The following is a 26,644-nucleotide window of genomic DNA, read 5'->3' on the forward strand; positions in this document are numbered from 1 at the left end:
AGGAGAGGCTGAACACAAAATCATGGCTCAAAGATTGAACCCTTATTTTCTGGGTTTTTCCTCTTAATGGTTTATTAAAGCAACAAGCGCCTGTTGTTGCCAGGGCAACCGCGTTTATGGGTGAGGAATCATTTACAGCTGTAACTAACAAAATAAAAAGGGAATAATCCTGTATGATTATGAATAAAACAATAAAGAAACGACTGAGGTGCAACAACATTATTGGTTTGTTATTAGCTGCCCTCGTTAATTAACATATTACATGTTTAGAACTGATTAGAATTTAAGTTAGGTTTGCTAAGTTTCTCTCTTTTTTAATTTAAGAGCCTTTTGTGACACTGATCAAATGATCCGGGTGCAGCTTCCAGAGAAAATCCTGGAAACGTTCAGATTAATTACTTTGATTAATTACATGAGGAGAAATTAGAGATGGTGAAAGAGTTCAAATCAAACTAAGATGGTTCTCAGGAACCTGCTGTTTTTATATTGTGTACAGTGAGTTCACCATGGTAACAGTGTTTGGCAGCACATGACCAGCTGACAGGCAGGCCTCTCCTGTCCTGTCTCCATGGTAACCACCATCAACAGGGAGGCGAGGTCGCGGACAACAGTCGGACTGCAGGTAAAGTTAACTGTCCCGTTAAAGTTTAAATGTAATAAAAATTGTCCTTTTGTCCCAGTTTCTTTGAGGAACGAGGTTGTTTTTGAGATGTTTGAATGTGGGCGGGAGGTCCAGCACAAACGACCGGTGGATACACCCCAGGATGTGGTTAGGGCGGACCGGGCTGGCTCCACTGGTTCTGGGCGAGCGAGGCTGCAGCATCACGTTTGTCCTGGACACCTCGGAGAGGATGAAAGCTGTTCTGGGCTCAGTTAAACGGCTGCTGATCCAGGCGCTGCAGACAAAAGCCTCAACTGGGGACTCCACGTTCAACCTCGTGACCTTCTCACACACGGTGAGGCCGAGTCGAACGATGCACAACATACACGATATAGAGTCTGAATATTTTACACTAACGTGCAGACATGTCACCTGAAAAGAACATTTCCAGCTCCTGAGTTGTGTAGCAGTCAAATTAAGAGTGAGAATGTTTACCTGTGTTTCAGGTGAGCTGCTGGTCCCACCACATGCTCCTCTGTGCTCCTGACACCGTTTACCTGGCTCTGTCCTGGATACACGCCATCAGATGCAGCCCCGGCGACGCCGACCTCTTGGCGACCCTGAGCGTGGTCTTCTCTGACCGCGGCTGTCACGCTGTGCACCTGCTGTGCACGGACCTCAGCGACCATCCGGAGGCCGTGCTGACGGCCCTGCCCGCGCTGGCTGCTGGGAGGCCGGTGAACATCTTCTACCTGCAGGTCTCACATCAAACGGACCGCGGCAGGACCGCAGACTACCTGCAGCGGCTCACTCTGGCCACCGGGGGGCGCTGCTACGCGATTCCAGTCTGCTTCCATGGAGAACTGAAGGAGGTTTGTCTGAGTTACCAACACAGCAGGAGTGAAATCGTTCAATAGACACACACATTTGTGTGTGTGTGTGTGTGTGTGTGTGTGTGTTCAGGTGATTCCTCTGAGTGTCGTAGAGAACCACGAATCATCGACGTCCTCCCGTTCCTTCTTAATTGAACATGAGCCGCTCAGGTTGTTTTCCTTTTTCTTCTGTACAACGATGTGTAGTGACAGTCACATCACAGCAGGAGGCGTCTGGGTTCGAGCTCTAGTTCTTGTTTTGACCACCAGGTGCAGTCTGGGTAATATTCTCAGCCCTGGTACTTCGGACACGTTGACCGTTGAGTTCTTTCCTGGAGGCCGAGTTCTGGCCCGGAGGCAGGTGGACGGCTTCTACTACCTGGGCACAATAATAGAGCGAGTCCAGGTAAAAGAATGGCACAGGTGTGATGACACAGTGTTGCTGTTGTCACGGTGACGCCATCTTCCTGTGTGTACAGACTCCGGGCTGCGATGGCCTTTGGGTTGTTGCGTTTGACCGCCCAGCGAGTGTTTTGGGGTCCGCCCCGTCCCAGCGGCAGCTGGTCTGTTCCCTGGACATGGTGCGCCACTCCACCGCTCTCAAACACAGTCCCCTACCTGGTGACGCCGTTCTGTCACCGTGGGAACCGGATGAGTGGAGATATGGTCCGGGGAGAGTGACAAAGGTCACCGCCGAGGGCAGAGACGGCAGCAAAGGTGCCGTTTGATCAGACGTCTCGTCACAAGACGCTAAAGCTTCCACGCTGTGTGATTTCTCTCCTCATTCCAGACGACTCCAGTGTCCAAGTACGGATGTGGAACACCTGCGTGCTTCACCACCAGAGTCATCTGGTTTTACCCATCTCAGCATCCCACCATGACAGAATAGTGAAGGAGCTCCTCATCTCCTCCTCTCACCGCTGCCATGTTGCTCCCTGCTGCTGCTCCGGCTCACCTGTGCGCTCGCTGCACCGCAGGTGTGACACGACGGACACATTCATCCAGCCAGACGCCTCCTCATCCTCCTCCTCGGCTCTTTGTGGAGATGAAACCAGATTAACGCGTCCTCCTGCGGAGAATCTGTTGAGTGAAGGACAGCGTCCACCCTGGAGATACTGGAGGAGAACGGGGGCGGAGCCTCAACACAGACAGCCAGGTGAGGAGGAACCTAGATGTATTTAATTTATCGGTCCGTCACAGGTAAACGGGACTATTCGTAAATTATAAAGTATAAAAACATTAACTTTCCATTCAGAATTTATATTTAAAATAGTATTTGGGATTCTTTAAATGCTCCACTTCCATCATAACGTACATTAAAACGTAGTTAAATGTGGAAGTGTTTAAAGCAGGACTCTGGGTGCCTTTGACCCCCCAGGGGCCACGCGCTGGGGGCCGTCGTCCCATCCTGCCGGCTCGGGCGTCCCGCTCCCACGGATCAGCTCCTGGGCCTCCCACAGCTCCGTGTTCCAGGTGATTCCTGCTTCCAGAGGAAAAGGAGGAAACTTGGGAGGCGTTTTCTTCTCGTAAAGCAGCTTTTTACACGGGATTTTGCACAGAAGCACTTTATTTAATACTCAGGCAGATAATCTCAGATAAAATACTTGTTGAAGGTGCAATAAAGTAAAAATACAGCAGGTTCCCTCCTTAAATATTAAAAATAAAAGCAAACATAAACACAAGCAGCACCTGTCAGAAGGTAAATGATTAAAATGTTGGCTTTTGCTGTCAGAAATTGAAGGTGAGTTTAAAACTCTCTCCGGCCTTGAGGTTGACCAGCAGAGTTTGCTGCTCTGAATCCGCCACGCCAGCAGTGACGGCGTACGTTCCTGGTGGAACCCTGATGTCGAAGTCTTCGTCTGGAGACAGACCGTTCTGCCAAGACATCAGTTTTAAACTTTTTATCTTTTTTTGTTTGTGAGATTTAACATAAAAGAAAATAAAAGACGAGAGCCAATAAAATGTCACTAACTCTATCGCCCCCTGGTGGTGACTGGAAGTCAGGATTCTAGGTTATGGTAAGGGTGAACTCTTCAGGGAACACTCACTTTGTTGCCTGGAGCTGTTGCAGGTGTGATTTTCCCAGAAACGGGAGCCGGGTGGAACCTGGACAGGTGCCGCCTGTCTGTGTCGCTGGGCTCAGAGCAACAGCCCGACTCGTAGAACCTCTGCAGCACAGAACACGTTCACCTTTCAGCCCAACACGTCTGCAGCTGCAGCAGCAGCCGAAAAATCCACTGACCTCACACTGACTGGTCACCTGAGCCATGGAGCCCGCCACAGCTGCAAAGACGCCCAACCTAGCGTGTGTTTTCTGCAAAAGTGAATTCAAAAAGGCTTTATTTATTTTAAAAATCTCAATGAATAACTATTATATATAAATAACAAATATAGAAATATTTCACTGCATCACCCTAAATTAACAATTACAAGTTTAATGAATGGGTCACCATAGAAACGCCTTTGGTCCAGTCAGCGCCCCCTGGTGTACTGGAGGCCAGCGCCACCCCCACGTTGTTCCAGTCCACCGCCCTCCTGGTAGCCCGCTCCAGGACCTCCTGACCCAGGCTGGCGGAGCGCCGCAAAGACGAGTCGAGCCAGGTGAGACTGGCCATCAATCAGAACACCTGCAAGAAGCCCTAAATCAACCAGACAGGAGAGACCGGCGTTACGTTTGAGTTTGGTGAACTTGGTTAAAAAAATAGATATTTGGGGTAAAAAAAACTTCAACACAAAACAATAAGTTTAAAGGCATCATGCAAGCTTCCTTTTAAGTTGTTTAATTTGAAGACAATATAAAAACCCTGAAAGCCTCTTTAGCAGCAGCGCAAAGAAAAAAAACCTTTTAATCAGGTTTGATGATCATTTGAAAACATCAAAATGGACACACACACACACATATATATACACACACACACACACACATATAGATATATATATATACACATATATATATATATATATATGACCTAATAATCCGTTTGCAGAAATACTTTGATATTTAGTAAAAATAAAGATTCCAAGAGAAATGCAGCGGTTTTTGCGTCACCGGGTCACGTGACATGATGACACCGCCCCTTCACGCGCTGTAGCCATCAGAGAGATTAAACTGTACCTGTCCAGCGCGAGGAAGGCGGCTCATAAATGGAAACACGAGGGGCGTTACCGGCGCTTCCTACTCCGTCTCGCGCTGACGCATTTTACTGGTTTTCAAGCTTAAAATTAACAAAATTGAAAATTTTAAAACGCGGATGTTTTGCTCGGGCAACAGGAAGTGCCACGAGAAGCCACGCCCCTTAATAACACGCGGATGTGATTCGTCGAGGGCGTGGCTTAAGCTTCTCAAAAGGTTATATTTTTGCGGTTTATCGGCATTTAAAAATGTTTTAATCTAATTTACGTACGCGTTTTCCCATTTCTGTGATAACTATAAACTACAGATTTTAATTTTATTAACTTCAGGAGGTTTTAGGACTTTCTCTCAAAATGTAATACCTCAGTTATATCCAGTGAAATATTTTTAAGGCATCACCAAACGATAAATTTAAACAAGATGTGTTGGCGCGTAACCTTTGCTGTTAAATAATACCATCACCTACTGTAAAGTTGCACTTTTGTTAGTCCAGAACGCTAATTTGAAAGTTAAAAAGTACATTTTCTGCTCACTTGTCTCCTCAGCCAAATTCTTGTGCATTAAACATTTTGAGGTGTATAAAAGCGGTTCCAAGATTTGAAAGTCTCCTATAAATTTGCAGTAACAGCCGACTCACAGCCGGTTTTGGCTCAGGACTCAGAGCAGCACAGGTTTCATGTGGAGGCATTGAAAACAGACCAAAATTCCCCATTTACACGATTTATTCTGCAAAAACAAAGTGAGAGGAGCTCTATGCCATCAGCACGCAGGCTCCTCCAACAGCCTTGATCTTCTCCTCGGCCCGTCGGCTGAAGAACTTGGCCTTGACGATCACGGGCTGCTTGGGCAGTTTCCCTTTACCCAGAACTTTGTAGTAACCCTGCAAACACAAGGCCACACAAATTAAACCACAAACAGTGAAAATGAAGATAAAATCTCAAAACAGAAGCGGCAACAGTCCGTATAAACACATTCTTGATTAAATTCCAGTTCAATCTGAAACCCCAACAGAACAACTGGTCGAGTCCTGCAACATTCATTACAACTACAGACTTTATTCAGTCTGCACCCGGTTTCCCTGGAGACCAAACACACCAGCCTGTCCTCCAGGGACAATTTACAACCCTTCATAATCTGAAGCAGAATATGCAAACAACAGTTGCCATCGAGGTAAAAATCTACCAAATGTAGAGAATATGGCCACTGAAGCAGGCTCACACCATGAGCATCAACAGACGTCTGCAGAAGCTCTGGAGAGACAGGAGAACGTGCGCGGTGGTGACGTGCAAGCATGATTACATCGGCACAATCGTTCCTGCACCAATACAGGCACTATCCAGGAAATGGACGTTTTCCAGCAGCGCCTTCGTACGACTCAGACACACAGTCTGAATCTACTGAATCTCCACGTGACCAGACAAACGTAAGAGGTCAGAATCAAATCGCTGTCCTGAATCTGACCTGCACAGGCATCGGAAATTTATAAATATTCCACGACTCAAGCGGGATTTCTCTTGGTGAAAATTGCCTCATACTGAAATTTAAAGTGTGTTGTGACAGCAAGTTAAAGGGGGATTGATGCGTTACCAGCATTAGAGGTGAACTCATCAGCAGCCTAGTTAAAACTCCTGGCACATAAAAAGCTACAATACTCTTGGTTGTGTGGACCGAGTATTTAACGTTACGTTTACAATGCAGGCTGGTACTTACAGCGCGCACGGCGTTGATGATGGGGGCAGGACCGTCCGGCTTCTTCCCATAGTTGACTCTGGTCTGCTCACTCACCAACGTCCAGAGTTTGTCCAGGTTGATGGTGGGGCAGTGAGTTGTGTTCCTCTTCAGGTGGTAGTGTCTCATACCCACCTTACCAAAGTATCCTGGATGGCTGAGAAGACACAGAACGGTTATTCTCCGTTACCTTCACAGGATTTTCCAAGCTCCCGGTTACAAGTAAATGTGACACTTCTGAATATTGGCCAGTAATATAATATGGACTACTGCTGGTGGTAAATGTCTCAGCACAAAAGACTATAGATCTATGTGACTAGTCAACCAGTCTTCACTTTAAGGCTGGAACACCGATTAATGACGGGCCTCCATATTTAAGATATACACAATATCTGCAGCCTTTTCTGACCAACAATACGTCTGTTGTGTTGCAGCCAACCCGTGATAAGGTTACCAAGCCAACACTTTTTCCCTTTTAAGCGTACTCACTACTTATCGAAGTTGATCCTGTGGTGGTGCATGCCGCCGGCGTTACCGCGACCTCCGGGATGCTTCCTGTGTTTGCCTGCGGACACGAAGCACATCACCCCGCATGAGGAGAGCTCCTCACTGGCTCCCCAGACGTGCATTAGCCCAAACTTACCAACGCGACCGTGTCCGTGGCTCACATGTCCTCGGAGCTTCCTGGTCTTGGACGTCTTGGTGGGCTGTCAAAGATGACATCGGTGCACGTTATCAACACTGACGACCGTCACAGCTTCCACCACATTCCGTGTAGCTAGCCTACAAGCTAGCTGGAGATCAACACACCGCCAAGTCCAACACATTATAAGCGTTGGATAGTGGCTTCATACAACGCAATAAAGTATATAAAAACAATTTAAACCATCCTGCTGGAGAGAAGTCATAATTTAGAGGAGAATCATGCTGTGTAGCATAACGGGTAGCTAATGCTAATCCAACTGTATACCGGTGCATTACCAGGGCTGTAATACTTAACAGGGACCGCACAAAAATCGTGGGTTTTTAACACCAGCAACTTCTCTTACGTGTGCAACAGGGGGCAATTTATTTTATGTGGTTAAACCTTCAACAACAGACACATTATGCTAGCCGACTAACACGGTCGTGGCCCAGGAGATCCGGAGTCAGACATTCAGGGGTCCACAAATAATCAGATATACGCCATCTACGACAATAACGGCCCGTGTGGGCCCGTGTGGGGCGGACATGCTGTAAAACGCCATAAAATAAGGGATGGTTGTACAATCAAGCGTGGATGGCAATAGATTCAATCCACTTTCACCACACAGTCATTCATGCTAGCACCTACCATCTTGGAGGATAGTTGAAAGAGGAACGGGATTTGGAAACCTCGCGGTTTTGTTCGAGATTTTGTATATTGCGATAAAACCGGACAGCGACACCTCGTGGCGAAGAAGAGACATTAGTCAAAACTACCGAGTTTAAATTGGCTTTAAAAGATCATTTATTCATTTATTTATTTCGATTTTCACGTTTCGTATATTACAACACCGCATATATAAAATATATAATGTAATAACATTTTAAATGGTCTCATTTATCATGATATGCTTAAATGCATTATATTCAACAGAAATTTAATTTCTTATTTTACCCACTACTAGTGATGCTTTGCCTTGTTGTGGAGCTTTATTATACTGTGCTGAAATGCCATGGGAGTGAGGTTCCATCTGCCTCTCCACCAATCAAATCACCTGTGCTCCCCCTGATAGTGAACACATGTTCGTGCCATCTCTGACATCCCCGGCAGATCCACTCATGGTCTTCTGAGACAGACGTCTCGTTTCTTCGCTGCTGACGCTTCTGTCCAGGTAAGATGCAGCTAAAAGTCCACTCTTGTTGGTTGCTATTGTGCTGCTAGTCTGTCATCATGTATTTCCTTATGCATTGATAAAGATTTGAAATTTGGAAAATGACCCCTAAAGTAAAGTAGAGTGTTCTAGTGGGTCTATCAGGGTTTAACTGGAATTTGTATTCCGTACATTTTGCCACCAAACACGGGGTAAACCAGCAGTTTCACCAGATTTCTTTTGTATTCGTCTTCCCAAGAGGTCTGATCTCCAGGAGATGGCACACCTGCCTTCCAGGCGCCATGGCTACTCCCCCCACGGGCAGGCCGAACCGGCGCCCTGGGTTACCAAGGGTACAGCACCAGTCATCCCATCGGAGACCAACTCGTATCCAGCAACCAAAGCCGAGGAGCCAAACCTCCTCCTGGAAAAACAGCAACCTGCAACAGCTTTGGCTGGTTTGTTAAAAAGAATAAGGTGAGAAAACCATCTTAAGCTGTTAAAAACTAATAATTATGAATAGGTTTTAAACGTGCTGCTGCACCTTCAAGAATTAATAAACCACTTTCAAGTTATTTTGGACCACAAAAACAAGAACTAATTCATTAAATTCTACAGAATTCCCCCGGAGGCCCAGAGGATTCTGGCTCGGTCCAACAGACCTGTGGTGAGCCTGGAGCGTCTGAACGTCCAGGCTGTGCTGCTGTCCTCGTCTCTGCAGCCCGTGGTCTCTTTAGTACGGCTGCCGGGTCAGACAGAACCCCAGATCAGCTGTGAGCCCGATCAGCAGGTAATCAAATGTTCCTAATTATTTACACGAGTCTGTAAGAAGTGTCGACGCAGCACCAAGACGGGTGGAACTCATCTGCACTTGTCTGTTTGCACAGAACAGTTCTAGACAAACAGCCAACACGGGCGGGCTCTCTGATCCGGACCGAGTTCCCGTTTTGTGGAGCGAAGCGTTCCGTCCTGACGGTTCCACCTCTGACGGTTCCACCTCTGACGAGCGCGAGCAGCCGTACATCCTCTTGGATTCTGGATCTGATGACTGGGACCCAGATGAGAGAGCAGAACCAGAAATGTTTTATCTTGACCCAGATCCAGAGCAGGGTATGGTGATCCAGCTGGATCCAGAACCGCAGATGGACCAAGATCTAGATGTCGAAGCAGAGATGAAATATGAAGTTGAGGACAAACGTGAGGATCAGAGATTTGAGGAGGTGGACTTATGTTCTGGGCAACCTGAAGGTGGTCCAGACATGGAGGAGGTGAATGAGCCGCAACCAGAGGAGAATGGACCAGAACCCGAGGACGTGGGTGAGCCAGGACCTGAAGAGTGGGATGGACCAGAACCCGAGGACGTGGCTGAGCCAGGACCTGAAGAGTGGGATGGACCAGAACCGAGGACGTGGCTGAGCCAGGACCTGAAGAGGTGGATGGACCAGAACCCGAGGACGTGGCTGAGCCAGGACCTGAAGAGGTGGATGGACCAGAACCCGAGGACGTGGCTGAGCCAGGACCTGAAGAGGTGGATGGACCAGAACCTGAAGAGGTGGATGGACCAGAACCCGAGGACGTGGCTGAGCCAGGACCTGAAGAGGTGGATGGACCAGAACCCGAGGGGTTGGCTGTTGGACCCGGGCCGGGCCGGGAGCAGGTGGAGAGCGAGGACTTCTGTGCCGTGTGTCTGAACGGTGGGGAGCTCCTCTGCTGTGACCAGTGTCCTAAAGTCTACCACCTGTCCTGCCACCTGCCTCCTCTCGTCAGCTTCCCACAGTAGGTGCAGCAGGAGGGTTCTGCTAGAAATGGTCCCAGAAAGGATGGACCAGGAACTTCTGCTTCCTTTCTGTAACCCACCAGCAGAGTCAGGAACTAAACCCTGATTAGCTGGTTCAGCATTTCCCCCCCAGTGATGCTGGATTATCCAGACATGAATTTACTGCATGTTTCCCTGGATGTGATGTTCTAGACACTCCTCATAGATGTTCCCCATATCTACTGCAGTCATGTGACCCAGGAGCCCTTGTAGCATAAGAAAGGAGGTAAAGCTCCTGCTACAGTAAAGGGCAGAGGCGTGCACTGCAGAATTGTGTTCTGGTTGTGCAGAATTGTGTAGACTTGGAGTCAGCGGCGCCTCTCGGTCCCGTCCGTCAGCATCAGCAGCTTCTGTGTGTCCCACAGGGGCGACTGGATGTGCACGTTGTGCAGACCCGACCAGGGAGCCGCCGGCGCCTACGACTGCGAGAGCTCGCGCTCCCTCCGCGGCGTCCACGCGCTCTACACGCTGTCCAACCAGGAGCAGAGGGTGAGCTTCTCAGGCCGGTTTCCTCCTTCGCTAACGGACCCGACACGAGCCTTCGGCCCGTTTGGACGCGCTGTGTCACACCTGTGTCACAATGACGGTTTGTGTGTTTCCTGTGCAGAGGTGTGAGAAACTGGCGTTGCAGCTCTACAGCCACAGACTGAGCGGCCCGTTCCAGCAGCCCGTCAGCCCACTGGTCAGTCTGATGGATCAGCCCCTGATCCTGAGAGGATCTCCTTGGTCTTCTGGTTTCTGAGTTTTGTTCTTTGCAATCAAACGGAGCAAAAGTTGCAAATGGATCCGTTTGCGTATGAAAGCGCATGTGTGCTGCCTCCAACCCCGTGTGAATGTGTGCCTCCAAGGCCCGAAACTACTACCAGATCATCAAGAGGCCCATGGACCTGTCGGTGATCCGCAGGAAACTGGACAAGGCCAACACGCTGCACTACTTCTCCGTGGATCAGTTCCTCCAGGACGTCCTGCTCATGTTGAGGAACTGCGCCACCTTCAACTACGTGAGTTCTCAACTTTCCCTGTCAAACACGAGCTTCTGATCTTCCAGCTCTGTTTCTGCCGCGCAGCCGGACTCAGAAGTTGCCCAGGCTGGTCGGAGCCTGGAGGTGTTCTTCCTGAGCCGACTGAAGGAGGTGTTTCCTGACCGGAGGTTCCCCACGGCCACCCAGGAGACCATGAACAGAGCGCGGCTGCGGTGGCTCCGCAAGAAGAAGGAAAGTTCCAGGAAGAAGAAATATTCCTGATGTTTCTGAGTCGGAACGCTCGCTGAGACCGAACGATCCTCTTCTGTACATCAGAGACTGCTGATGTAGCTCAAGTTCAGAGAAATGAAGACAGAAGGTTAAAATAATGGTTAAAATCTGTGTTCGACAGGATGTAAATGTGTGGCAACGCTCATTTAACCACCTGCTTTATACTTGGGGTCTGTTTAAAAATCCTTTTTATATTTAAATGCCAAATACTGCGCTAAAGTCTAGTTTGATTTAGCAGCTAGTAGCTAACTGTGTGAGCCGTTAGTGCCCTTTTATAATTACACACTTTTGTCCTGGTTCATTTCAACATCCGAAGGTCAAAGGTCGAATCCAGATGGAGGAACAGAATCTGCAGAAAAGAAAGAAAAATGCACAAAGTTCCACGTACGTTGAAAGGAAAAGAGCAGGTTGGGAAATCAACAGGAGCCGTGGAAGAGCGGTCAATGACCTCACTTCCTGTTTGGTCTTGCTTTGCACTTCCTGTTTGCTCTTTTCTGGGTTGGTTGGAAAACTAACAACGAATACAAAATATATTTCAACTATGCTGTGGTGTATTTTAGTGATCGGGCTTCTGAAGCCACTGGAGGGATCTTCTGGGATCATTTCAACATGTTATTTTAATTCCTTCTGAGCATCATCAGCTCTTCGTTTGTCCTGACGTCAATCTTTCATTGCATGTTGAGTTTTATTGATCAAAGTGCATGAAGTCATCATGAAGGGATCCTTTTCCAGATCACCGCAAGGCTCTTGTATGAAATGTAATCTGCTCGTCGTCTGTGGAGCCAATAAAAGAGGCTGAGATGCATGAAGTCATGTGATCGTGGCCCTTTGATCTGCGTTTGATCTCAAACGTTTCATCCATAAATGAGAGGAGCTCATTAACGCTGAGATAAAATAGGGGAAATTGACCGTGCGAGAGCCTCAAAGGGGGTCGTTGGGTCCTCGCGTCCGTTCAGGCCTCGTTTATTCAGCCCAGTAAACCGCTCGCACCTCACAGGGACGCCCCCCACACACGCACATGCACGCACGCACACACACGCATGCACATGCACGCACACACACGCACACACGCACGCACACAAAGAAGAAAACAATCTGAATGAATCCGTCTGATTTGAGGCGAATCCGCTGATGAGGGTGGATCGGGACCTTGTGTGTTCAGGAGTTAATGGATCTCGCACACAGGAATTCAAACATGTTTTTCCATATTTTCCCATATTTTCCGTGCGGATGCCCCCCCGCCCAGGACAGAAACTTGGACCAGGTCTTGAAGCCATAAACCTCGGAGCGCTGGAATGAGCTCAGAGACCGGCGGCACACAATCGGAAACATGTGAAAAACATCCAAGCTGCCCGAAACAGAACAGGCATCATAAAAGTTCTGAAAAGTATCGAGTTGCTGGGCGTGTGTAGCGCCCCCTGGTGGCGGGCCGACTCCTAATGAGACATTTGAGAGGTTCTGCTGGACGGCTGGACCTGGGCCAGGAGTCCAGAGCCCTGCTGTCGCCACTTTGACCCTAAAGTTACTTAAGATGAAGTTTAAGACTTTGAAGCAGCGAGTTCAGTCCGACACCAATTAGGCCTGATGCTCATTAGCAGGAAGAGCCTTGACGACGCCCGTCAATAAATCGATTCCCTTCAGTGAAAGTGTGTTCTGGAGCGCCGACAGTGGTCCGATGGATCGTTGCTGGTCAGAGCATCAAGGATAGAACACTCTAAACACGCCGTTCGTTGACGTTAATTAGGTCCTGTTGCCATTGGCTACACAATTCCTGCTCATTTATAACCAACACGTCATCAAGCGGAATGATCGGTGGACGCCACCGGTGCCGGTTCTGAAGATCACGACCACATTCTGGAGAGTCGGGCCTTTCCTCCCTCTGACAACATTCATCCAAACGACCCTTTTCCCACCAACAGCGCCCCCTAGAGATGAAAGGCTTTACAAACGGCTGCTTCGAACATCAAAGACACCTCAGAGACAGTAAATTTAGCGGCTGCAAAGGTTTCGTGTTAGTTTAAGCGGAAACTTCGGCTCCGCAGGTAATCTGCCGCTCTCAGAAGATTCCAGACACGTTATGCAACGATCTGAGCCTTCTGATGATCGGGGGGGGGGGCTCGCCGGTGTGGTGGTGGGTGCGTGGCGGCGTCCCTGTGAGGGCCTCCTGCCTGGTGCTCTCTCCTCCTCGTCTGATTAGAGGTGCACGGCTGCACGCTCGTCCTGGAAATGAAACAGGAATTTGGCCGGAGGGTTCAAAGCAATTTCACTGCCATATTTGTATTCTGGGGCCGTTTGGGTTGGTTCTGGTCCAAACGGCTGATTGAGGTCATGAAGCTAAAACCAGTTAGCATTAAAATTCCTGCTGCACTGGGGCGACCTGAATGCATCACACACACACACACACACACACACCCGCGCGCACACACACACACACACGCAGTTTCTCAGTCCTGCAGCGACAGTTTACACAAGGCAAAAACTAACATTTGGAATAACGGGAACTATTTCTGACATACGTGCACGTTGTTTACATGATGACTGATATGATCCAGGCTGGAACAATTCTGGTAACAAAGCAAGTATGTAAATACACTAAACCAGCACAGACGGCTGCCGCGCCGCCATCAGGTTATGAAGTGGCCTTTTTTTAAGAGTGTGTGTGTGTGTGCGTGTGTGTGTGTGTGTGTGTGTGTGCGTGTGTGTGCGTGTGTGTGTTTGGGCCACTAACTCTGCATGCAAACAGATCAAAAACATCCATTTTTGAAGCGAGCCCACAGTCCCAGAGTGGGAGTAGAGGAGTGGGAATGTTCTGCCAGCGTGGCGCTCGCTCTTTAAAGGGGGCGGGGCTTATTCGTCAGGACTGCAGCCGGCCACCAGGGGGTGATCACTGGCTGATCAAGCTCCACGTACAGAATTAGGAAAGCCAGTTTTAGCAGGTTTTCCCAGAACTGGGATGGCGTGACTTCCATAACTCCTCTTTGTTAACAGCCCTGAAGGCTGCGGCGTTCCAGAATCGTTCCAGTCGGCCGTGACCTTTCGGTACCTCTGCAGGAACGGAGCAAGGCGGGAGAGGCGGGAGAGGCAAGAAGGACGGTAGCCAGAGAGAACTCTGCTGGATATAGTGCAGAGAAGAGGTGAGGCGTTTAGAGGGGCGCCTGCACCCACACAGGGAGGGGCGCTTGGTTTACACGCCTTCTGCTCCCTTCACTGAAGAGGTGGGGGGGGGCGGCATGCACTGGACGGAGCATTTAGAGCCCCGACGCTCAGAGACACAACACAGAACCCACCCAGGACCTGAGAGAGAACAGGCATGAACGACGTCAAGCTGGCGCTGCTGGGGAGCCCGGGGGCCGGCAAGTCAGGTGGGTGGGCACGATCCTTCCTCAGGAACACTTTAAGGCTGCCAACTTTACAGCTCAGAGGGCTCAATTATCATCATCTTTATCCAAAATGAGGTCATTTGTGAGTGATTTTAAGATTCACCCCCACTGGATCAGAAAATCAGCTGTTGCTAAATCAGTTTTATGACTTTTGTGACCATAAATAAGGGGGGAGCAGAATCCTCCTGATTAGCAAGCTAGCAATTAATGAAGGTGTGTGTGCGCTACCGTTGATGAGTTGACCGTCTCCCTTCCCCACAGCCGTCCTGGTGCGGTTCCTGACCCGACGCTTCATCGGTGAATACGCCTCCAACGCCAGTAAGAGTTTCCAGCCTTTGGCCCTGAACTTCCACCTCCTTTAATAAGAACGTTTGTGGCTTCGCTTTATTCCCGATCCAGATTCTCTTTACCATAAAAGGCTGTCCGTCGACGGCCGGCAGCTGAACCTGGAGGTGTTCGACCCCTGTTCCCAGGTACAGACGCATCACCGCCGGCTGTGGAGGGAACAAGCTCCTCTCAGCTGGTCTGCTTCTTACTAAATTCCCACTTTAATTGTAATTAGCGCTTGAGACTGTTGGAGACACAAACAAGCAGATCCGTGATCAGGAAGTCCGGAGGAGCTTCACAGAGGTGTTGACGGAGACATTTTGGAGGCTTCTGGAAGCTAGCCAAATTCTTAGTGGGGAAAACCTCGTCGTCAGGGTAACGGAGACGATACGCAAGCGTTTGTTCTCTTCGTTCTGGGACAGAAACATCGGACAAAGAGGAGTAGATGTGAGGGTGGAGCCCGGGGCCTTTGAACGACCCTGGATCAGGTGGTTCCTCTGCGCGTCCTGGCCCATTGAGCCCAACGCTCTGAAAACCTTCCTAAACCTTCTTACTCGCCTCACTAGCGCCCCCACAGGCTTTACAGCCCTTTGGGTTTATTAGAATACCGCTGGTAAACTGGTAGTTAGCGCACGGTAACGACACCCTTTCAGGATAAAACGTTTTTGAGGAACCTGGAGCTCCTAATGAGGAAGGAACCCGAGAGGTTTTCCAGTGAGCTGAGGCTCCGCCCCCGACCCCCCCGCAACATTTGTCCCACGTGAAGCTAACGAAACCACTGAGTTTTACCTCGTTATGAGATTCAGAACATTGACACGGATCTGCTGATTTACACTGTAAAACTTCTGTGACTTATAAAGTAACAAGGAGGCGGAGCTCCGAGCTAGCATGAGAATTAAGAGCGGTGTTGTTGTGGGCAGGGTTCAGGAGCCCGGCGGGTCCTGGAGGAGCCCATGGACTGGGCGGACGGGTTCCTGGTGGTCTACAACATCAGCGACCGCGCTTCTTTCTCCAACGCCACGACGCTCCTGCGGCAGATTCGGGAGGCTCGTGTGGAACACTGCAAAGGGTCAGCGGCAGGTTCTGATTCCAGACGCTCCGTCCTTCCCCACGTTTGCTTCCTCTAGCGGGATGGGGAACGCCGCACGGGGGAGGGGGGGGCAGCTTTGGTCTCCATAAGGAGCTCGGCGGAGCATTAGGTTCTGGCTCCACGTCCGCAACGCGAAGAATGCGTCTTAAATTCAGCGTCTGGCAGCAACATTAAAGGACGGAGAGAAATCCTCTCCTGGAGCCAGAAAAATACTAAATATAATATATAAATATACTAAATAAATATTCCTAAAATATTTTTTAGGAATTATGAATGTAGGAAAAGTTAATGTGCGTTTTAAAAATTCCGGTGTAGTGTTAGCATCCTCCTGCTAGCATAGCTTAGCCATTCCCACATATTGGTAATAATATGGATTTCAAGGGCTCCAACGGTGGGTCCACAATTGTCCCCCCCCCCCCAATTGAAGGCAGGTCCCCCCCAGATGAGTCGCCAGTTCATGGCAGGGCCCTATATGAGCGTTCCGGGGTTCGGTACCTTGCTCAAGGGTACCTGGGCAGCTGGGCAGGTGTTCTGGCAGCCCCTACTACCAGAACACCTTCCATGGTTTGTCTGCCCTGGAGCTGGACCCTCTGCTGCTCGGCCCAGTTCTGCCCCACCACCCCCACTGGTGGCACCTCAGGTTTTCCTATAAACGACTGTTTTTAAACGGCTGCTGGTTTCTTTTTTAACCGAGCCTTCGAAGGTGAAGACCAGGGTGCTCCTCTTTCAGGGAGGTGGAGGTTCCCGTCTGCCTGGTGGGGAACAAACAGGACCTGTGTCACGCCCGGCTCCTGCGCGAGGCCGCTGCCTGGCTCAGGAGAACCGCTGCCTCTTCCAGGAGGTCTCGGCGGCCGAGAGCTACCAGGACATCTCCATCCTCTTCACCCAGCTCATCCGGCAGGTGCTGGAGCAGCTGAAGCAGCGGGCCGACAAACGGCGCTACAGCGGCTCCAGATCTATGGCCAAACTCATCACCAACGTCTTTGGGAAGAGGAGGAAGTCGGTGTGAGGAGCCAGTAAGACCACTGGTCAAGGACTGATGTACTGGTCAGGAAACACATGCAGAGTGTACTGGGAGACTCCCGCCAACCTGGAAAAGGTGGCGATGACGTCGCCCCTGGTGGCGAACTGCACAACAGCCCTCGGTGTTAGCCGGTAGAGACATTTACTCTGTTGGTGCCGTTCGGTCGTCGGGGGGCGATGGCATCCACTTTTGGCACAATTTGCTTTTTGTGTTCAGCGAACAACAAATAATTTGTTTGTAAAAAAAAGTCCAACTAGCTAAGACGCTAGCACTATAGCTGACTGTAGCGCTCATTAGCAGCTGTTAATGTTCGTCCGATAAACTCAAGAGTCCATTAAACTGTACTGCAGCAACAATATTCAACAACTTTTATGCTAACAGCAAATTTAAGACATTTTCTCCTGTTTGAATTTCTATACGTCACTTTTCTTTCAGTAGTTATGTCAGATTATTGCTCTGTAAACATAGAAATAAGTAAAATAGTTGTCGTCACTCAAGTGCAGACCTGCTCTGAACTCTTTCAAGGACCTTCTGGCTGCTCTGGGAGCACAAACACAAAGGAATAAAGCCCAAATCTGCACTGAAGCCTGTTTTCACAGCTGCTTTTGAGCGGTTAGCTTGGTTAGCGTTAGCCGCCAAGATGAGAAGGTTTTCACAAGGAAGGAGACTTCAGAACATGTGGAACTGCAGCATGGAGGAAGAGGAGGTGATGGAGGAGGAGAAGAGGAGGAGGAAGAGGAGGTGATGGAGGAGGAGAAGAGGAGGAGGAAGAGGAGGTGATGGAGGAGGAGGGAGGAGGAGAAAGAGGAGGTGATGGAGGAGGAAGAGGAGGTGATGGGGAGGAGGAGAGAGGAGGAGGAGGAGGTGGTGGAGGAGGAGGGAGGGGGGAGAGGAGAAGAGGAGGAAGGAGGAGGTGATGGGAGGAGGAGGGAGGAGAGAAAGAGGAGGTGATGGAGGAGGAGAAGAGGAGGAAGAGGAGATGGTGGAGGAGGAGAAGAGGAGGAAGAGGAGAATGGTGGAGGGGGGAGGAGGAGGAGGAGGAGGTGGAGGAGGAGGGAAGAGAGGAGCTGTTGGGAACCTCGAGACAGTGAAATATTCAACTATTCATTAATTGTTGCATTTTGACTATAAAACTGTTTCTTTCTGGGAGCCATTTTGATTCTTTAATCATTAAAGAACCAGATTCTAAACACATGTGAGCAGTGAAATATGTGATGACCCTGATCCTGACCCTGACCCTGACCCTGATCCTGATCCTGACCCTGACCCTGATCCTGACTCTAACCCTGACCCTGACCCTAACCCTGACCCTGATCCTGATCCTGACCCTGATCCTGACCCTGACTCTGACTCTAACCCTGACCCTGACTCTAACCCTGACCCTGATCCTGACTCTAACCCTGACCCTGATCCTGATCCTGATCCTGACCCTAACCCTAATTCTGACCCTGACTGTTGCTTCCCACATTCCGACTGAGCTCTTTTCCTGGAACTACGGGGAAAACATCGGCGCTTCCACCGGAAATTAAAGTTAAGCATCACTTGATAAGGTGCTAGTTTTTGTTATTTGTGCTCAACTTTAATTAAACCATCCGGGACATGAGGTGTTTCTCCAAAGCCTCCAGCCAGGACGGATTTCAAGTCCGTGAAAGACAAAAATAACTGGTTTGGACTGGTTTTGACCTGTAATGCACACAGTGACCGCTAGATGGCGCAGTTTCGCCTCGAAAGTTTGAGGATTTTAGCTGCGGCAAATATTCAGATGATTTCATTGATTAATGGTGACCAGTAAAATTACATTTAATGATTTTCAAGTGTTTCTGAGAAAAGTGGACAAAAATGGAAGTTTGTTCCGGTTAATAAATATTCAGGAGATTGTTTAAAATAACAAGGTCGAATACTTAATACATAAAAACTCATATTTCAACACTCACATGCGATTTCAGTAGTTTCACTTTTGCTATTTTTCTTTATTGTTTTTACATTTTTAATCAAATGTGTATTTTTCCATATTCACTTTCATTAATTTTAGAACTTAATGATGTTGAAAATCAAGAATTGTAATTAATAACCCGTCACTGTTCAGAAAGAGTCTGATGCAGGAGAGCGCCCCCTAGGGTGCACGGACGAGCACGTCCAGGACGGCAGCGGCCGTGGCGACGCCCGCAGCGGTGGCTGATGGGTAATTTCTGGATGGAGCCCAGCAGAAACGCCTCTGACACAAAGAGACATGGAGATGAAACGAAAGCAGGAATCTGCTGGAGCGAAATGCTTCCTGCCTAAAGCTCCAGCTTCCCTCCATCCCGACTCCCTTTTTCCGAGGACAGATGGAAAAGGAGCCTCGAGCGTGGCCTTGTGGCTTCAGGTCACTGGGCTCATTTGGCCCCCGTGTGGAGGAGGAATTGGTTTTGGCTCGGCCGAGGACAATCATCCCAACTGAGAGGATTGGATGCTGCCGGGACACGGCGGGAGCCAATCGGAAAGGCCATCGATCAGTTCCCCTTCGTCTCACAGCTGGCGAGCTCGTCCCCGCTCCAATCTACCAACTCCGGCTTAAAGGAGATCGGTGGGCTTCCAAAGACCTGAACCCTCCGCTGACACGGCTCCACGTTGGGGCCTCCGACGGCTCGACACCCAGTTTCTCTGCCTGCAAACACAGCCAGCTGAACCGTCTCTCCTTTAGAAACGAGGAAACGGTGGAACAATTATCCAGCAGCTCTCTGGGATCCAGTCAGTGGGATCAACAGAAACGTTCCCACACAATCAAAGATCTCTCTTTGGGCCACATGTGACGCTGAGCAGCGCCTCAGGCTGGTTGCTCCTCCACCAGGGCCAGAGACCAGGGCCAGCCACAGAGACCAGAGACTAGGGCCAGCCACAGAGACCAGAGACCAGGGCCAGCCACATAGACCAGAGACCAGGGCCAGCCATAGAGACCAGAGATCCACTTCCGTTCCTCCGAATCCACTTCCGTTCCTCCAAATCCACTTCCGTTCCTGCGAATCCACTCTGTTCCTCCAAATCCACTTCCCTTCCTCCGAATCCACTTCCGTTCCTCCGAATCCACTTCCCTTCCTCCGAATCCACTTCCGTTCCTCCAAATCCACTTCCGTTCCTCCGGATCCACTTCTGTTCCGGTTCCAATGGAGGTTCCCTCCCGTGATGTCGACCAGACAAGCAGCGCTTCCGTGAACCATCACCTCCATTCGCCCTCTCCGCACCGACAGATGGCCAAAAAGGCTTCGTGTGTTCGCTAATGAAGGACGCAGCTCCAGCTCACCTTAAATGTCAGGCTGCTTTTAGCGCAATTAGGCTAATGGGGTCCAAGTCTTTGAGGAGCCGCTAATGCTCGGGCCAGCGCGCCGCTGCTGGGGCTCACGGGCGTCACAATAATGGACAAGAGGGGGCTGTTATCAGCACGTGCATTTATCTCCACGGCTGATGAAGGACGAGACACTAACCATTATCACCCAGAGAAACTATTTAATTAGATGCATTAATAATTAAGCTAATTAGCTCCCATGTGCCTCTCAAATGAAGAGGCAACCCGGAGCTTCGCTTGCACCTCATCAGCTGATTAATTAGTGTGTTGATCGTTAGCTGTCTCGAGGCCTCTATAGGATCCGATGAGAGGGCGGATAATGAGGAGCAGTCCATCAATGGTGCTGGTTAATTAGTGTGACCTGATCCAGGGGCCATGTTGGAACATTTGTTTACGCCGCAGCTTCTAATGAGGGAGATTTAGAGCTGCGTCGTTTGTGGACGCCACTTCTGGGCCCTGAAACCCTCAAAGAGAAACTCGGCTCGAGATTACGTGGGATAAGGACGACATCAGCGTGGGATAAGGACGATATTAACATTGGATAACGACGATATTAACATTGGATAACGACGATATCAACGCGGGATAAGGACGATATTAACATTGGATAACGACGATATCAACGTGGGATAACGACGATATTAACATTGGATAACGATGATATCAACGTGGGATAAGGACGATATTAACATTGGATAACGACGATATCAACGTGGGATAACGACGATATTAACATTGGATAACGACGATATCAACGTGGGATAAGGACGATATTAACATCGGATAACGACGATATCAACGTGGGATAAGGACGATATTAACATCGGATAACGACGATATCAACGTTGGATAACGACGATATCAACGTGGGATAAGGACGATATCAACGTTGGATAGCGACGATATTTACGTCGCATAACGATCCACCTTCTGCGCGGTCTCCCGCCCAAATCCTCACGTGGTGACCTGCAGAGGGCGCCCGCGCGAATGTTCTCCCGATGAATCGGGACCGTTTTCCCTTGACTCCCCAACATGTTGAGGGTGTTTGTGGTTTACAGAAGCGCCCCCCCAGGAGGAATCTCGCTGTCCAATATTTGACCTTTCCTTCTCAGCCCATCACGCTCTTTGTCATCCTCAAAAACACACATGGCTTTACTGCACGCGCGCGAGAGCGCACTCGCGTGCACGCCCCGCATCTGCCAGCGCTTGGACTACAGGGCGCCCTGGAGATAATTGGTGTCCTTGGAGTTGAATAAGCTCATTCTAAAACACCTCAGGCGCGCGCCGTCCTGCTGCGCGAGGCTCTATTGAATAATTGATTCGGGGAGGGAGGGGGCGGGTCCTATCAGATCTGAGCATAATGACTTTATATAATTAGCACGCGGCGTGGGGGAGGGGGCGAGAGAGATGGGAGGGAGAGAAAGATGGAGAGAGGGAGGAGAGAGAGGGAGAGAGGGAGGGGTGGAGAGAGGGAGAGAGAGAGAGGGAGGAGAGAGAGGAGGGAGAGAGAGGAGAGAGAGAGAGGGAGGAGAGAGGGGGGGGTGGAGAGAGGAGGGAGCTCCGCGCGGAGCCTCGTTCGAGGACAGCTCGTGAGCCTGTGCAGACGCGCGGATGCTTCGGCTGTGACATCAGCGCAGATAAGAGAAGAAGAAGGACCTGGTGAGCTGAGCGGGGGGACACCGGCTCACGCGGACACCCCAGGCACGAGACGCGGAGCGTGCGTCCGCGTTTCTCCTCCTCGAAGTTTGAGCGTCACCAACAGCGAAGATTCCTGCTGATCCCAAGAAGAACCGCAGAATTCCTGCAGCCTGAGTGTTTGCGGGAGGATGGTGCTGGACACGGAGGAGAGTGAGTACAGATGTGCGTGTGTGTGTGCGCGCGCGCGTCTGCAACGACATCGGCGCGTGTCCGATCTCTGTCAACTTTACAGGAAACCTTGAAAGCTAAAGTCCTTTATTTATTTGTTCCACCGTGAAACATCAAAGAGAGCAAGAGTGGTTAACGGTTAACTAACGGGTTAACTAACGGGTTAACCGGTCAGGAAACGCACACAGACGATGTTTAAGCTGATAACACGGCGTCGAGCGTTGGGTGTTGGAGGCGGATCCAGCTGGGTCACACCTGTAATGTCCTGCCCCCCCAGGTGTGTCTCTGGTGTCCCTCCAGTCCAGGGAGAAGCCGCGGGGCTGCGCCGGCTGCAACGGGAAGATCCGGGACCGCTTCATGCTGCAGGCCTTGGACCGGTACTGGCACGAGGACTGTCTGAAGTGTGCCTGCTGCGACTGCTGCCTGGGCCGGGTGGGCTCCACCCTCTACACCCGGGCCAACCTCATCCTGTGCCGCAGGGACTACCTGAGGTAACCAGAACCGCTCCGCGGGTCGGGGGGGGGTGAAGGGTGAAATTAGCCGGGTTGGACGGGCCGGCGGATCCTCCGGGATCGTGTTCAGGGCAGCGGCCCGATGATGGAGGCAACAGATGTGTCAAAGTGGATTTAGAGCCTCTTGATGAGCCGCAGGAACCAGAGAGGGAGAATGTGCACGTGAGCGTGCACAGGTGTGGACGCTCACGTGCACAGGTGTGGACGCTCACGTGCACAGGTGTGGACGTGCAGAACAGCAGCTTCAGCTTCTTTCCACGTGTTGATTCATACGGAAACGCTGGCAAATCTTAAACTTCACAGACGTTTGGGTCAGAAGTCGCAGCCCCAAAATGTGAGGACACGTTTCTGCTAACGATGACGATCCAACGCTGCCTGAGGTGAGGAAGAGCGGAAGAGTCGGGAAGAAGAGTCCGGGAAGAAGAGTCCGGGAAGAAGAGTCCGGGAAGAAGAGTCCAGGAAGAAGAGTCCGGGAAGAAGAGTCCGGGAAGAAGAAGAGTCCGGGAAGAAGAGTCCAGGAAGAAGAAGAGTCCAGGAAGAAGAGTCCGGGAAGAAGAGTCCGGGAAGAAGAAGAGTCCGGGAAGAAGAGTCCGGGAAGAAGAAGAGTCCGGGAAGAAGAGTCCGGAAGAAGAAGAGTCCGGGAAGAAGAGTCAAGGAAGAAGAGTCCAGGAAGAAGAGGCGTCCATGTGCTCGTGCGTGCTGAAGCACCCTGTTAGCGTCCCTGTTAGCCTCCCACGTAGCCAGTAATTCAGTTCTTTTGTGTGATATTATGGGATGTCCACAGAGTTACAGCTGTTCCTCGGAGGTGTTTCCTGAAGCTTTAGACACCAACGGGAACCAGCTGCAACAGGTGCAGAAAGTTTGGATAGTTTTGATCTTTAAAAACCCGGTAAGGACGGGTTCTAATCTGGGGTCGCCTCTGGATCTGATCACACCTGTAAGAGGGCGCGGAGCCCTCTGGACCAGGTGAGGAGGGATGTCCCCCCACCCTGAACCCCCTCCGAGGAGCCTCCTCATGACCTGACGGTCCCGTGCAGACGGACGCGGGTCAGGAGGGCGCCTCCCCTCGGGAACAAGCGGGTCTGCTGGGTCAGCAGGAGAACTCCTGATTCCTCGGCCTCGTTCTGAACTCGTGTCAGTCTCATGCACGGTCCAGCTGGATTTGGTTGGAGCTAAGTCTCTCATTAGCCGCGCTGCACTTAAGAGACCAAAAGCCCTTTTGACAGTTAAATTGGCGAGATTGCCTCCTGTTTTCCTCATCATTCCCGGTTCAGGCCGAGAGCCTTTGAAGAGCCGGATTAAAACCATGTGATTTCTTTTAATTGGACCATTAGTAGAGAATTAGCATTGAGCTTTGCAGCCTCGTTAAGGAGAATGAAAAACCCACCAGGTGCCCGTTCAGGACTCGGGCTCGTTAGATCAGAACGTTCAGCTAATTAGCGCTCTTTGTTCCAGCGTTGCTCGCTCATTGGCCGACGTTTTTCCCTGTTGCGGCGCTGGGAAACACGCTCGGCGCTCCCGCGGATCTCGCCTTTCCAAACCTCCCTTTGGGAGGGGGCGCCGTCTGCAGCGGCTCAGGGAACAACATGGTACGTGGGCTCGCCGCTCCGGGGATCCGCTCCGGGGATCCGCTCCGGGCCCGCTCCCGTTTCTCTCCCCGGGTCCTGAGGTGGATCCAGAGGCTCTCGTCCCAGCACGGCCTCCTGTCCTGATGCTCGCTCCTCACCGTTACCTGTTCGGACCTTCTGGCCTTTGGGATCCCGAACATCTGAGGAATTCTCCTCCGGGCTGCTCGACCTCACCGTGATCGCTGGGATCTCGTTGAAATGCGTCCTCAGACATTTATTCTCCCCTCAGGCGGCTTTTTAATGAACGTTCTCTCACGTGCAGCCTTGATTCCACCTTTATGACCAAATACCTGCAACGAGGCGTCTGAGCTCTGCGTGTCGCCCTCTCTGCAGACTCTTCGGGGTGACGGGGAACTGTGCGGCCTGCAGCAAGATGATCCCGGCCTTTGAGATGGTGATGAGAGCCAGAGACAACGTCTACCACCTCGACTGCTTCGCCTGTCAGCTCTGTCGCCACAGGTAAGAGTGGGTTAGCAATTAGCTATCTTAGCAATTAGCCGCAGAGATCAAATTCAACCTGACCTAATGAGGAGGTGATCTGGTGAGCATATTAGCCATGCAGAAGGTGGAGGAACGTAGCCTCAACGCAGTGGTAGACCTGCACAGCCCCGCAATCATGACAGATTCATTTCCTGATGATGAGCGGCGGATGTGGTTGAAACTGTGGCTGAACGCTGAAAATATGCCTGAAATGCTCCTGTGGGACCTGCTGCTTCACTGGGGTTGAGGCAGGAACCCAGACTCAGCTCCGTGTTTTCATGTGTCTCCGCAGATTTTGTGTGGGAGACAAGTTTTTCCTCAAGAACAACATGATCCTGTGCCAGCTGGACTACGAAGGAGGCCACCTTAGCGGCAGTGGCGAGAGGCCGCCGCAGTAAGAGGTGAGACGGGGACGGCGCTGAGCTACAGCCCAGACAGCTGCGCCCTCCCGCTGCCTCAACGTACGCTCAGACCTGTCCTAAACCCGAGCCCACTGGCACTAGCATGGGCCCAGTTTAGGGAACTTAGGGAACCGTTAAACACCAACTCCACAGATGGCTGCCAGCCAGATGGGCGGGGCATCAAAGGCGTTTGCCTTGTTCTTTAGACTGACGGCGGCTGCAGCGCTACAGTCCAGCAGGGTTAGCGTTAGCGTTAGCGTTAGCCAGCTTCAGAGGAGGCAGGCTGGTGCTGCCTGGCTACACAGGGTTTAAGCTAAGCTAATTATCCTCTATCACTCCCAGCTGTTGAGGGAAAAACACATTAAAATGAAGGTTGTGATGTTTGAGATGATAAATGTTTATTTGCTTTTGTTGCTAATGGAAACTGCTGTGACATTTGCTTATTTTAAAAAAATAGATTTAACATAAACCCAAATGTCACCATCTGATTAATAATCCATGTTTGCAGCAGCCAGAGCTCTATTTCAAACATTTCCGGCTCGTTCCGGCTCGTTCCGGCACGGACGACATGTAAAACTCTCAGTTCATTTGGGAGAAGGGTTTGGGTTATTCCCCCCCCCCATGTTGGCAAGAGTATAAATTCCACAAAAAAGCTTAAAAGAGCAAATGGGGGAGAGTTTGAAGGCGAGTGCAGCAGGAACCATGAGAGGCTTCAGATCTGACAGTCTGAGGTTGTTTCTCCACGTGTGTGAGGATGGAACAGAGCAGAGGAGCTTCGCTGCGTCTCCGTTTCCAGGGTTGATAATAATAACGATCATTCTCTCCAGAAGAGTTTTAACCTTCACTGAAGCTCATTTCTGGCTCTGCTGGCTTCATGGGGGATGATAGTCGGGTTGATGCTGGTGGGAACATCTCCTCCATCAGAACCCTCCCTGGACGCGGCTGTGCTGACGTCCACGCGTCCGTTTGTCTGTCTGCAGGTCAACGGCCTGTTTCCGACTGGACTCTGGCGGAGCGGCGAGGAGCAGCCGAGCGCCGCCGTCGGGAAGCGGAGGGAGACTTTGAGCTCGGAACGTCGTCACTTCCTCTCGGTCCAAACCACCATTCCAAACTGGGCAAACGTGACGGATGGAGAGGAACCAGCGAGGCGCTCGCCGCTCCCGAGCAGCGTAATCAGGAATTCTGCCCGGCTGCTGAACACAAACTCATTTCCCTCGTTGGGACTCGAGCCGAGCGCCTTTCCTCAAACCGCCGCAGGTTTGCTTCTAAAGCTGCTTTTTTCCCGGACTCATTAAGATTTAGCTCAATTCCTGCGAGTGCTCGTTATTCAACACAGGCAAGTTTTAATTGGAAGCAAATCTGCCAAACGCTTAAAA

The 26,644-nt window shown here is 50.6% G+C and overlaps 6 protein-coding genes and 1 long non-coding RNA gene across 9 annotated transcripts in view; 4 read left to right on the plus strand and 3 right to left on the minus strand.

Moving 5' to 3' along the window:
- Positions 1–204: 204 nt before the first annotated feature.
- LOC130536342 (uncharacterized) lies at positions 205–1,238 on the minus strand. Its single transcript, XR_008953335.1, has 2 exons — positions 1,097–1,238; positions 205–896 (listed from the first exon to the last, which is right to left on the minus strand). It is a non-coding gene; the product is annotated as an uncharacterized LOC130536342 (long non-coding RNA).
- Positions 765–3,110, plus strand: c13h11orf16 (chromosome 13 C11orf16 homolog). The gene is made up of 7 exons (XM_057052202.1): positions 765–956; positions 1,108–1,473; positions 1,565–1,644; positions 1,744–1,879; positions 1,953–2,190; positions 2,264–2,629; positions 2,852–3,110. Exons 1-7 carry the CDS (start codon positions 765–767, stop codon positions 3,001–3,003), a joined length of 1,530 nt encoding a protein of 509 aa, XP_056908182.1. The 3' UTR covers positions 3,004–3,110.
- Positions 2,461–5,280, minus strand: akip1 (A kinase (PRKA) interacting protein 1). 2 transcript variants are annotated; one of them, XR_008953334.1, is made up of 7 exons: positions 4,589–5,280; positions 3,924–4,112; positions 3,716–3,787; positions 3,522–3,641; positions 3,163–3,348; positions 2,789–2,953; positions 2,461–2,588 (listed from the first exon to the last, which is right to left on the minus strand). XR_008953334.1 is itself a non-coding variant. In XM_057052206.1 (5 exons), the coding sequence occupies exons 2-5, from the start codon at positions 4,086–4,088 to the stop codon at positions 3,202–3,204; spliced, it is 504 nt and encodes a 167-aa protein (XP_056908186.1). In that variant the 5' UTR covers positions 4,089–4,112; positions 4,589–5,279; the 3' UTR covers positions 3,023–3,201. The 2 variants fall into 2 exon arrangements, 1 of the variants encoding a protein (XP_056908186.1); XM_057052206.1 differs by lacking the exons at positions 2,461–2,588; positions 2,789–2,953 and having other exon boundaries at positions 3,023–3,348; positions 4,589–5,279.
- Positions 5,281–5,310: 30 nt separating this feature from the next.
- On the minus strand, positions 5,311–7,239 carry rpl27a (ribosomal protein L27a). Its single transcript, XM_057052207.1, has 5 exons — positions 7,221–7,239; positions 6,978–7,041; positions 6,824–6,899; positions 6,317–6,491; positions 5,311–5,486 (listed from the first exon to the last, which is right to left on the minus strand). The coding sequence occupies exons 1-5, from the start codon at positions 7,221–7,223 to the stop codon at positions 5,358–5,360; spliced, it is 447 nt and encodes a 148-aa protein (XP_056908187.1). The 5' UTR covers positions 7,224–7,239; the 3' UTR covers positions 5,311–5,357.
- Positions 7,240–8,336: 1,097 nt separating this feature from the next.
- On the plus strand, positions 8,337–12,047 carry LOC130536339 (tripartite motif-containing protein 66-like). 2 transcript variants are annotated; one of them, XM_057052205.1, is made up of 7 exons: positions 8,337–8,646; positions 8,788–8,959; positions 9,057–9,945; positions 10,351–10,474; positions 10,593–10,667; positions 10,834–10,986; positions 11,053–12,047. In XM_057052205.1, the coding sequence occupies exons 4-7, from the start codon at positions 10,361–10,363 to the stop codon at positions 11,227–11,229; spliced, it is 519 nt and encodes a 172-aa protein (XP_056908185.1). In that variant the 5' UTR covers positions 8,337–8,646; positions 8,788–8,959; positions 9,057–9,945; positions 10,351–10,360; the 3' UTR covers positions 11,230–12,047. The 2 variants fall into 2 exon arrangements, with proteins under 2 accessions (XP_056908185.1, XP_056908184.1); XM_057052204.1 differs by having other exon boundaries at positions 9,057–11,194.
- A 2,238-nt stretch (positions 12,048–14,285) lies between these two features.
- On the plus strand, positions 14,286–17,644 carry LOC130536702 (ras-related and estrogen-regulated growth inhibitor-like protein). Its single transcript, XM_057052818.1, is given in 6 exon segments — positions 14,286–14,600; positions 14,880–14,936; positions 15,018–15,091; positions 15,866–16,014; positions 16,766–16,827; positions 16,830–17,644. Coding segments are annotated over 6 exon segments (609 nt in total). The 5' UTR covers positions 14,286–14,548; the 3' UTR covers positions 17,045–17,644.
- A 4,296-nt stretch (positions 17,645–21,940) lies between these two features.
- LOC130536703 (rhombotin-1-like) overlaps positions 21,941–26,644 on the plus strand; it is a 4,949-nt gene continuing 245 nt past the window's right edge. Inside the window, exons 1-5 of the mRNA XM_057052819.1 lie at positions 21,941–22,229; positions 22,525–22,738; positions 24,721–24,846; positions 25,160–25,268; positions 26,249–26,644. The exon at positions 26,249–26,644 is cut by the window's right edge and continues 245 nt beyond it. Coding sequence (XP_056908799.1) covers positions 22,208–22,229; positions 22,525–22,738; positions 24,721–24,846; positions 25,160–25,265 — 468 coding nt within the window. The 5' untranslated portion in view covers positions 21,941–22,207 and the 3' untranslated portion in view covers positions 25,266–25,268; positions 26,249–26,644. The remainder of the gene's footprint in view (positions 22,230–22,524; positions 22,739–24,720; positions 24,847–25,159; positions 25,269–26,248) is intronic.

This window comes from Takifugu flavidus, chromosome 13 (assembly GCF_003711565.1).
Source record: "Takifugu flavidus isolate HTHZ2018 chromosome 13, ASM371156v2, whole genome shotgun sequence".
NCBI classification, from domain to species: Eukaryota; Metazoa; Chordata; class Actinopteri; order Tetraodontiformes; family Tetraodontidae; genus Takifugu; species Takifugu flavidus.